This window comes from Triticum aestivum, chromosome 2D, assembly GCF_018294505.1.
Source record: "Triticum aestivum cultivar Chinese Spring chromosome 2D, IWGSC CS RefSeq v2.1, whole genome shotgun sequence".
Classification (NCBI taxonomy): domain Eukaryota; kingdom Viridiplantae; phylum Streptophyta; class Magnoliopsida; order Poales; family Poaceae; genus Triticum; species Triticum aestivum.
In genome coordinates, this window is record NC_057799.1 from 624732543 (window position 1) to 624744479 (window position 11937).

The 11937-nt window shown below is 48.5% G+C and overlaps 1 protein-coding gene and 1 pseudogene across 1 annotated transcript; one reads left to right on the forward strand and one right to left on the reverse strand.

The window, feature by feature from the left end:
* Positions 1-3194: 3194 nt before the first annotated feature.
* On the forward strand, positions 3195-5252 carry LOC123050544 (GDSL esterase/lipase At1g28570-like; annotated as a pseudogene).
* Positions 5253-5629: 377 nt separating this feature from the next.
* Positions 5630-8305, reverse strand: LOC123050546 (BTB/POZ and MATH domain-containing protein 1-like). Its single transcript, XM_044473322.1, has 3 exons — positions 7518-8305; positions 6501-6598; positions 5630-5772 (listed from the first exon to the last, which is right to left on the reverse strand). The coding sequence occupies exons 1-3, from the start codon at positions 8303-8305 to the stop codon at positions 5630-5632; spliced, it is 1029 nt and encodes a 342-aa protein (XP_044329257.1).
* Between the last annotated feature and the right edge of the window lie 3632 nt (positions 8306-11937).

Here is an 11937-nt window from a genome sequence, read left to right on the forward strand (position 1 = left end):
AACGTGATTGTATTAGGAAACATAGGTTAGACTAGGAAATATTCTGGCTTGCCTTGTACTCCAAGTAGATCATGTACTCCTATATATATGCCCACGAGGCTCAAGCAATACAACGAACAATTCCACCAATCCATCATATTCCGCAACAATCCCTCTTTCTCCCTTCTAACAAGCACCCGTCTTTCTTTTGCTTAATAATTTCAAGTGGGGATCAGACAGGTGAAGATGCACTGATAAGGACAGGACATCGTGATCTAGGGTGGACACATTTCCTGATAAACCTCTTGAAATAGCCTTTCACCCCGCTTTATATATAAAGCAACCAACCAATCCATACAACGAGTGGCAAGGTGCAAAAATTAAAAAGTCTGGTGGGGCAACAACACAACCATGTCCAAAGAAAACACAAAAGAAAAGTGGAAAAAGGTGTTGGAGTGAGGCATTGAGCCGTGCCATGTAGCGCGTCCAACATCTGCCTTAGCCGGTCAAGGTCCCGCTGCCTAGTCAATGGTTGCTAGTGCTGTAAGAAGGCAAGAAATTTGAAGGAGTCAGAAGCCCATTGAAGGAAAACCCGCTCGATCATCATCTTATTATAAGTCGTCCACAGTGTCCAAGCTAACGCCGCAAAAGCTTAGCAAAATAGCTTGAACAACTGGCATGGAGAAAGCCGACAATGTGATGAGCCTCTCAATTAATCCGGCCCCAATACCTCGCGGACAAAGCTCAAAAGTGCTCGAGCCCCCGCGTGCAAGAGAAGAGGATGTGGGTTTCCGAATCCGGAACCCCACACAAGGGACATAGACCATTATCCAGGCCATGCCATTTGAGCACCTCCATCCTCGAAGGGATGCGGTCCTTCAGCAATTGCCACACAAAGATTTTGGTCTTCAAGGGGAGAGGAACCTTCCAAAGCAGCGCTTCCCAAAAATAATTGGCCTACGGCACAAGGCATGGTAGGCCGATCGCACGGAAAAAGCACCCAAGGGAGTTAGGCTCATTTTAGGATAATCCTAGTCATTTATAAAGCATTTCTAACAAACTGTTCATGCTTTAATTATCTAACTACCTATCGATGTTGAGTCATACAATCGTATAGTGAGAAGATTGTGTGCGTTCAATCTTTTCTAATAGTGGTGATAAATATAAAATATATTTTTCATTTTCTATTTTAAAATTATGTCGCTGTCATGCTTTAATTATCTAACTACATATAGCTGTTGAATCATAAACTGGTACAGTGACAAGACTGCCTGCATTTCGCTCCTTTCTAAAAGTGGCGATAAATATGAAATATATTTTAGTCTTCCATTTCAAAAGTAGGTAGCTGTCCATGCTTTAATTATCTAGCTGCCTATAGCTGTTGAATCATAAACTCATATAGTTTCATAGACTACAACAGCAAGAAATAAAGGTCAAGAAATAAGATCAGAAAGATTTTGAAAGCTGAAGGAAAATAGAAGATTCAGGTGGAGAGGGAGATGTGTAGCTAACAGGTGAGAGGTGGGACGTAGCAGTAAATGAAGCCTTCGTGCTGTGTCGACCCGAAGGGTACAAGATGGAGATGAAAACTTGTATGAAATTGCAGGAATGGCTTTATCTCTACATATTTTTGAATATGGCTGTTGAATCATAAACTCATATGGCTTTATCGCTACATGATTTTTTTAGAAAAGGAGGATGCACCCCCGGCCTCTGCATCTAGACGATGCATACGGCCACTTTATTAATTATTAAGCACAAAAGACCTTACAAAGTAGTACATCAGTAAGCCTGAAGCCACCATCTAGGCAACATCTGTCGCTACTCCTACCCCCTTGATGCAGTGGTGCCGAATGTCCGAGCCTAATACCAAACAGACATCGCACCAAATCCTAACATCTAATGCCGGATGCCCCATCCTAGCCACATACCGGGACTGGGTCACACGCCGATCTGGCGCACTCACCGAGGCTGCCGCCGCCTTCTTCCACCGATCCATCTCCAGAGCAGGTACTGACGCACAGACCTTGCCAGGCCTGCCGTTGACGCCACCATGACGCCAGACAGCTCTACCACCCTGTGCTCGTCCATCCACACGCATCCGTCGTCGATATGCAGCTGCACCATGCCGCCACCACTCGTCGTCAATGACGCGGTAGATACAACGCCGCACCACCTGGCAACCTCCACACCATCGCCACTGCTGGAGCTACTCGGAGCCCACCATCCACAACATCTCTCCCCCGAACAGCAGTTCCTCCCAAGACGGCGCCTCCATGGAGGATACGACGCGCAGGACGCCGCCGTCGCCCAATCCAGACTGAATTTTGGACTTTTGTCCGGGAGGGGTTCGGGGGTGGATAGGGGGGGACCTCGGCTTCGCCTCCAGGAAGGGTAACAGCGTCAAGTGACGTCGCCGATGCCGGGCCGAACACGCCGACCAAAGTTTCCTCCGGTCCCCATCCTGTGCCACCAAACCTCCGTGTACTCCGGATCCGGCAAGCCACGATCCGAAACCCGCGAAGATGAAAGAGCCATGGGGCTCAACCCACCAGAAAGGAGGATCGAGAAGAACTCCTTGTAGATCTCCAGACGCCGAATCCAACGATCCGACGTGGCCAGCGTCGATCATCACCACCCCGCGGCGGCCGACGGAGTCCGAAGAAAAGATCCAGATGGATCCGATCTGGATCCGGCGGCACCCGCGACCACCGGTCAGGCCAACGCAGCCACCACCTCACGACACGCAGGTCGCCACCGCCGCGCCGCGCACGACGCCGATGGGAGACCCGCCCGCCACGCCGCCGGACCCCACGTTCACCCGGCGTTCCTCTGGATCTCGCTGTCCCGCGCCAGCCAAGACGGAGAGGACGGGAGAAGCCCCGCTGCCGCCCAGCCGGCCAGGCTTCGTCCGGCGGCGCTATGGACGGCGGCGAGGAGGGGGAGAGGAGGAGGAGACTCGAGGGGCGGCGGCTAGGGTTTTCCCCCGGGTCGCCCGCGGGGGCGACGCGAGGGGCGAGGGGCGAGGATCCAAATTTTTCATGGGCTCAACTATCGCTACATGATTACTGAAGATAGTTACAGACAAAGCACGAAACTGAGAGAACTTGAGCGATGGGATACGAGGGAGGACTGGGCCCAAGTGCACACATGGGTATTTCCCCGCTATATACGTACCTGGTCATTTCCTCCACATAGCAATATCATAGCTTGCCGGCCAGTTCACACAGTCCTCCACAACTATGGAGCATCACTCAGCCCCAAGGTGTATAGCCTTCTTCCTCCTCCCTCTCCTGGCCAGCGTACATTACGCTCAGGCAAACCCTGGTCGTGGCTCGATCCACTCCATCTTCAGCTTCGGCAACTCGTACGCCGACACCGGCAACTTTGTCAAGCTCGCAGCGCCACTGCTTCCGATCATCCCTTTCAGCAACCTCCCCTATGGGGAGACCTTCTTCGGTCGCCCCACTGGCCGAGCCTCCAACGGCCGCATCATCTTGGACTTCATTGGTATTTATGCATATGCTTCCATCCTTTATCTCGAATTAGCTAGCTTTCAGGTTTTCGTTAGAGAGAATGCTAAATAGAAGGTAGTGTCTGCCAATGCGTGGACTGATGATTGATCAATCAACTTGGCAGCCGATGAGTTTGGGCTCCCTTTCGTCCCCCCGATTCTCGGTGAAGAACATAACTTCACCCGTGGAGCAAACTTCGCTGTCGTCGGCGCTACGGCGCTTGATCTATCCTACTTCTACGAGAACAACATCACGAGTGTGCCCCCTTTCAACAGCTCCTTGAGCGTGCAGCTCGGCTGGTTCCAGAAGCTCAAGTCCACCTTGTGCTCAACACCACAAGGTACTATATATACCTACGTATAGTATACCAACTCCACTAGGTTATAAGTTTTATTTGTCATTCATTGGATGGAATGACGAATCGGCTGATAAATTGTGTTTTATCTTAAGGTTGCAGAGACTATTTCAGGAGATCCGTCTTCTTGATGGGAGAGTTCGGAGGGAATGACTACACCTTCATCATGGCTGCCGGGAAAACCTTGGACCAGGTCGCGTCATTCGTGCCGGAAATCGTACAATCCATCTCAGCAGGCGTTGAGGTATATATAGTACTACTATATAGTTCCTCCGTACGGAATTAGTGAACGCTCAATCAGATGTATCAAACATAATCCCAGACGGAGGGAGCTAGTATATATTTAGCACGTGACAAATATTAATTACCAAAGTTTTTTCTTCCGGGCCAGAAGAGAGTACTTTCTCCGACCGAAAAAGCTTGTCCCTCCAATGGATGTATCTAGCACCAGGTGCTTGATACATCCATTTGAGGGATAATCTTGGGACAAGTTTTTTCGGACAAAAGGAGTATTAATTAACATGTTGCTTGATTTAATTTTCTCGCCCAAGCTAATCAATAAGGAGATGATTTTCCTTTGTTGTTGGGTTTTGCAGCAACTAGTCAAGGAGGGAGGGAGGTACGTGGTGGTGCCGGGGCAGCCGCCAATGGGGTGCATTCCCATCGTCCTAACCTTGTACGCCAGCCCGAACAAGAAGCACTACGACCCCGGACCGGGTGCCTGAGGAAATACAATGCCCTCGCGCGCTACCACAACAGTGTTGTTGGAAGCCGTCTATCGTCTCCGGATCAAGTACCCCGCGACCAAGATCGTCTACGCCGACTACTACACGCCGGTGATGGAGTTTCTCAGGGAACCCACAAGATTCGGTAAGCTCCAAAAGATGGTAAGCTCCACAATTTTTAGCACTTGCTAACTCGTAGTACGTTGTAGGGTTTAGTGCCTCGTCGAGGCTCCACGTGTGCTGTGGCGCGGGCGGGCCGTACAACTACAACCTGACGGCGGCGTGCGGGTTGCCCGGCGCAAGCGCGTGCGCTAACCCCGCCACACACATCAACTGGGACGGCATCCACCTGACGGAGTCTGTATACAGGCTCATCGCCACCGGTTGGCTCTGGGGCCCTTACGCGCACCCGCCTATTCTCAAGGCCATGCCAGGATCTCTGGATCTCAGGACATCTTCAGTATCAGAAATCAACACGTTCAGTTACGCTAGCTCCTGAGTAGTGCTAGCTAGCTGCAACGGACGGCGCAAGTCTCTTGCAGCTCTATCCTACGGCTGCAACCTTTCATTTTGCATGGGTGCTACACCTTCAATAACTCCACACTTATAGCTAAAGTGTGCTTAATGTAATAATTATGTGACATTGGCATAATCATGGCTCACGGCGGTATAAATTAAAGCAGCATAGTACTATATGTAAACCCAAAATTCATGGCTGATGTTTCCCTTCCTTTGCGTGTGGTGGCTATTTTTACCGTAGATATAGTTCAATTTTAGCTTTATTATGTTGTCTAGCTTTCTTTCAATCGCTCTAGCCCCTTCAGTCTCCACCCCAGAGTCCTACCAATCAGTATCGGTGCATTGATTCTCCAACCTCCGATTTTTTCGGTTGTGGTTTACTTCTCCATCCCATCGGTAGCAGAACCTTGGAGATAACTAACCCCATAATGTGACTAGGACCCACTGTCACGGCCGCATGCATTGGCGGGGAGAGGATTTTCAAAGGGAAAAGCTCGAGACGACGGTACCTTGCGTCTATGCGGCGACCGGCCGGCTTAGTCGGGGGCGAAGCAGGGCGGGCAAGCGATGTCAGAGGTTAAGATGATTGATGTGCCCGAGGGGTAGGGACTCCGGTCGCCGGAGGTCCTTCGGATGGTGGCGGTGGTAGGGCAGGTGGGGATTTTCTTTTCTTTTGGGACTGCACAAGTAGACAGAGAAACAGAACAAACCATTGCATGTCAAAAAAGTGTTGTTAACTTTTTCCCAAAGAAAAAAAACCTTAGCTCTGGGCATGTCAAGGTGAGTCCTTGGAACGCCCTGGCGATACTGCGATGGAGTGAGGCGTCTGGGACAGTGGTGCCATCAATAGTTCCATTTATTGTGGGCCAAGTACTCCGGTCGCCAAAAATCCCTCGGTGATGTGAAACGTAATCCATACTAGTGTTTTTTTCTCGCTCAAAATTTTCGGAAACCGGTCAAAAACTGGCTTTTCCGCTACCCACCGAGAAAAATCGATACCGAATGAACTTTTTGAAAAAATTAATTTGAACTGTGCAGACTGTGATATAACGTGTCTATGCTACCATTCGCATGCAACCTCAAGAAATATAGGTGGCCAAGAGATTGGATCTCGAGACCAGATTAAGGGGTGTGCGGCGCAATGACCACTGCGCTAGATACTAATTTGCAAATAGTATGTTAAGCAGGTTATATTTTAACATTGTTTGATTCTAAATTCAAAATTTGTTTGAATAATTCAGGCAAAAAAGATCAAAATTCCTAAGATTTTACGGAAACCGGTTATTTCTGTCCCTACTGAAAATAAAGCGGTAGCGAGAAAAAAAAACTTAATCCCTACTAATAAAGCCCGCCGATTCGCAAAGGAAAAAACCTAAAGGAAACCCTTGTCCACGTAGGCCAACTTACAGGGTGGCCCATGTACCCGGATGGTGGTGGAGCAGCTCCAACTGAAGATACCAAGGTCATTGAAATAGGCAAACACAATGATGGTGGAGCAGCTCCAACTGAAGATACCAAGGTCATTGAAATAGGTAAACACGAGCTCGTGACTCGTGAGGATCTCATTGAACTTCGATTATCATAAAATAGTGGTAACAAATTTGGTTTGCTTTGGTTTTTTGTTTCGTTTCTTGTGAGATAATATCTATCCATCCACGTTTTGCCCAACCGGGCCCATGTCCCCGGATGGTGGTGGAGCAGCTCCAACCGAATATACAAAAGTCATTGAAATAGGCAAACACAAGGTGGTGACTCCTGAGGATCTCATCGAACTTCGCTTATCGTGAAATAGTCGTAGCAACTTTGGTCAAAATTTGGTTTTCTTTGGTTTTTGTATTCGTTTCCTTGTGATGTAATATCTACCCATCCACGTGTTATACGGAACCCACCCCGCAACGAAGCACCTGTCTTTCTTTTTGTTAATTTCAGTGGCGATCAAAGAGGTGAAGATGCAATGAGAAGGACCAATAAGGACAGAACATCGTGATCTATGGTGGACATATTTTCTCATAAACCAAACGTTCACAAACTAATCAACCAGGGACCCAGAATACATGTGAAAACTTTTGGACGAGGCAACATGATCTAAGCTGGATATATTTGCAAATGATCAACAAACTAAATGTTCACAAACTAATCAACCAGGGACCCGTACTTTGAAGCTAGAAAACTTAATTAGGTTCATCTACATACCATGTATATACTATAAAGACATCAGTAAATGCTCTAGTCAAGCAATCAGACTCATATTGCCATCAGGTACATATCCTCTAATTGAAGAGTTCGATATAGTCAATGCAAGCTTCTCTAAGCTTGGTGCAATGATACTGGTCAGCTAGAGCCAATGTGGCGACGACGCTCTTGTCATCGAGGCTCTTGCACAGGATGCTCTCACACATGAGCTTCATCCTTCCCATGGCATACCTGTCTGCAGCCACAAGCAAGTGCCTAATCACCTTGTTGTTGTCATCATCCATGACAAGCAAGTGAAGCAGTGCTCTGAATACAGCGGGCTTCATGCCGGCGATCTGCAGGCACTGTTTCTCGTCGTCCCACATTGGCCCGTAGAGCTCTGCGTCGAAGACCGGTGACCGCATCGCGAGCACGATCTTGTGCGCGTAGAAGGTCTCCCTACCGACTTTGATCACCACGTCTGCTCCTTTCTTTCCCTCCAGCAGCTCTGCGAGATTGTTGGACAGGTCCGACGGCGGCACTGGGATCTCCGGCGGCGTCTTGGCGTTGGGGGTGGCCACGGCCGGTATTTTGTTGAGGAGGACGGTTATGTCGCAGTGGATGATGAGGCAGTCGTCGTGCAGGTACTGGGATGCCTCCAGGAGGTCCCTCTTCATGAAGTTGTAGGAACCCCTGACATGCCTGTTCCAGCTGTAGGAGTTGAACGCCGGTAGGGACGACGGCCGGGAGGTGATCAAGGAGGGCATCCCGGTGGCCTGGTTGGTGAGCTTGAGGTCGTAGAGCGCCCTCACCACGGATTTCTTGCTCTGGAGCTCGACGTAGACCGCAACATAGCGCTTGGTGTCAGAAGTGTATCTGTCGGGGTAGTAGCGGATGCACCAGTCGTAGCCGCCGACGCTGAAGATGGTGGAGCGTATGAATTTGCCGACGCTGAGGCCTTTGTGCAGCCTGTAGCCGGCGACCGTGAACGCGTGCGTGCCCCGTGCCGCCTCCGGGATGCACGCCGACGCCGTAGCCATCTGCCATCGTTGGTGTCTGCGGTGCTGCCATTGCCGGCACTACCGGAACAGGGTGCTACCCCGACGGCCAAAACAGTGCCGACGGGCCCCGTCGGCCTATTCGGAGCTATGCCGACAGCCAGTTCCAGGCCGTTGGGCTACCCCAAGCTAAGCCGACGGCCACCGTCGGCACAGAAAGGCCGTCGGCCTAGCTATGAGCACGCCGACAGCTGCCGTCGGCATACACTGGCCGTCGGCATACTCGTGGGCCCGGCGACCCCGCTCGTGACGGGCGGCTAACGTCGTCAAAACTATGCCGACGGTGCAGACGGGCGGCCGTCGGCATAGGTCCGCATGCCACGTCACTGATCCTGGGCGCACCGTCCAGCACATATGTCGACGGCTGCCGTCGGCATATCTGCCACGTCACCGATCCGCGGCACGCCGCCCGCCTAAACCCTGGCCGTCGCTTGCCGTCGGCATAGTTAGATTTTTTTCTTTTTCATATATAATTTTTGATGCTTTTTATGTATTATTATTTGATTAACTGACATGTAGCATGTGTAAATATAAACATACATATGAATATATATGTAGTTTGTATTTTTTTCCATAGCTTATGAATATATATGTGTAGTTTGTATTTTTTCGAGCACCTTAATAATGTGCCGTCATGTTCTTTTGAATATAGGTCCTTATATTTTATTAAAATCAAAAACAGCTATGCCGACAGAAGTTTTGTGGCGGTTGCAAACACCCGGCAGCCGTCTCCGGAGTGTGACCCCCCTCACGTCCGCGGTGTGCCCCCCCTCACGGACGGCGCCGCCGCCGGCACCTGGAGGGCAGAAACAGTCGCATCGGGTCTATACGGAGGGGACGTTGCTCCCAAGTGTTTCTATATATGGGATGACCTACCACAACCGGGTGGTGTGGTGGCATGTTTGAAGAGGCAGCACGCGTCTCCGGGGTGTGGGGCCCCTCACGGACGGCGCCGCCGCCGGCACCTGGAGGGGGGAAACGGACGCGTCGGGTCTACACGGAGGGGATGTAGCTGTGGGCTTGGCCCGGATGTTGCTCCCAGGTGTCCCTCTCGGCTAATGATAACCCACAAGTATAGGGGATCGCAACAGTTTTCGAGGGTAGAGTATTCAACCCAAATTTATTGATTCGATACAAGGGGAGCCAAAGAATATTCTCAAGTATTAGCAGTTGAGTTGTCAATTCAACCACACCTGGAGAACTTAGTATCTGCATCAAAGTATTTAGTAGCAAAGTAGTATAGAAGTAACAGTAACGGTAACAAAAGTAATATTTTTCGGCTTTGCAGTGATTGTAACAGTAGCAACGGAAAAGTAAATAAGCGGAGAACAATATATGAAAAGTTCGTAGCATTGGATCGGTGATGGAGAATTATGCCGGATGTGGTTCATCATGTAACAATCATAACATAGGGTGACACAGAACTAGCTCCAATTCATCAATGTAATGTAGGCATGTATTCCGAAGAACATGCATGACATCTTTTGTCCTACCCTCCCGTGGCAGTGGCGTACTAGCGGAAACTAAGGGATATTAAGGCCTCCTTTTAATAGAGTACCGGACCAAAGCAATAACACATAGTGAATACATGAACTCCTCAAACTACGGTCATCACCGGGAGTGGTCCCGATTATTGTCACTTCGGGGTTGCCGGATCATAACACATAGTAGGTGACTATAGACTTGCAAGATAGGATCAAGAACTCACATATATTCATGAAAACATAATAGGTTCAGATCTGAAATCATGGCACTCGGGCCCTAGTGACAAGCATTAAGCATAGGAAAGTCATAGCAACATCAATCTCAGAACATAGTGGATACTAGGGATCAAACCCTAACAAATCTAACTCGATTACATGATAAATCTCATCCAACCCATAACTGTCCAGCAAGCCTACGACGGAATTACTCACGCACGGTGGTGAGCATCATGAAATTGGTGATGGAGGATGGTTGATGATGACGATGGCGACGGATTCCCCTCTCCGAAGCCCCGAACGGACTCCCGATCAGCCCTCCCGAGAGAGTTTAGGGCTTGGCGGCGGCTCCGTATCGTAAAACGTGATGAATCTGTCTCTCTGATTTTTTTCTCCCCAAACACGAATATATGGAGTTGGAGTTGAGGTCGGTGGAGCTCCAGGGGGCCAAAGGGCAGGGGCGCGCCCCCCACCCTCGTGGAAAGGGTGTGGGCCCCCTGGCCTTGATTCTTTCGCCAGTATTTTTTATATTTTCCAAAAATAATCTCCGTTGATTTTCAGGTCATTCCGAGAACTTTTGTTTCTGCACAAAAATAACACCATGGCAATTCTGCTGAAAACAGCGTCAGTCCGGGTTAGTTCCATTCAAATCATGCAAGTTAGAGTCCAAAACAAGGGCAAAAGTGTTTAGAAAAGTAGATACGACGGAGACGTATCAACTCCCCCAAGCTTAAACCTTTGCTTGTCCTCAAGCAATTCAGTTGATAAACTGGAAGTGATAAAGAAAAACTTTTACAAACTCTGTTTGCTCTTGTTGTTGTAAATATGTAAAGCCAACATTCAAGTTTTCAGCAAAGATTATGAACTAACCATATTCATAATAACATTTAGGTCTCATGTTTACTCATGTCAATGGCATAATCAACTAGCGAGCAATAATAATAAATCCCGGATGACAACACTTTCTCAAAACAATCATGATATGATATAACAGGATGGTATCTCGCTAGCCCTTTCTAAGACCGCAAAACATAAATGCAGAGCACCTTTAAAGATCAAGGACTGACTAGACATTGTAATTCATGGTAAAAGAGATCCAGTCATAGTCATACCAAATATAAATTAATGGTAATGGATGCAAATGACAGCGGTGCTCTCCAGCTGGTGCTTTTTAATAAGAGGGTGATGACTCAACATAAAATTAAATAGATAGGCCCTTCGCAGAGGGAAGCAGGGATTTGTAGAGGTGCCAGAGCTCGATTTTGAAATAGAGATAAATAATATTTTGAGCGGCATACTTTCGTTGTCAACATAACAACCGAGAGATGGCGATATCTTCCATGCTACACACATTATAGGCGGTTCCCAAGCAGAATGGTAAAGTTTATACTCCCCCACCACCAACAAGCATCAATCCATGGCTTGCTCGAAACAACGAGTGCCTCCAACTAACAACAGCCCTGGGGGAGTTTTGTTTGCAATTATTTCGATTTGGTTTGCTTAAAGCATGAGACTGGGCATCCCGGTGACCAGCCATTTTCTCGTGAGTGAGGAGCGGAGTCCACTCCTCTTGAGAATAACCCGACTAACATGGGAGATACAGACAACCCTAGTTGATACATGAGCTATTCGAGCATACAAAACAGAATTTCATTTGCAGGTTTAGAGTTTGGCACATACAAATTTACTTGGAACGGCAGGTAGATACCGCTTATAGGAAGGTATAGTGGACTCATATGGAATAACTTTGGAGTTTAAGGGATTGGATGCACAAGCAGTATTCCCGCTTAGTACAAGTGAAGGCTAGCAAAAGACTGGGAAGAGACCAACTAGAGAATGACAACAGTCATGAACATGCATTAAAATTAATAAACATTGAGTGCAAGCATGAGTAGGATATAATCCACCATGAAC

Bases quoted from the DNA above. Each gene is read 5' to 3' on its own strand.
- LOC123050546 (XM_044473322.1), bottom strand. From the start codon at position 8,305: ATGGCTACGGCGTCGGCGTGCATCCCGGAGGCGGCACGGGGCACGCAC. The intron at 6,599-7,517 runs GTATGCCATGGG...TGGTATCTTCAG, and splicing joins TTGCTTGTGGCTGCAGACAG to TTGGAGCTGCTCCACCATCA. The intron at 5,773-6,500 runs GTAAGTTGGCCT...CTACTTGTGCAG, and splicing joins CCGGGTACATGGGCCACCCT to TCCCAAAAGAAAAGAAAATC.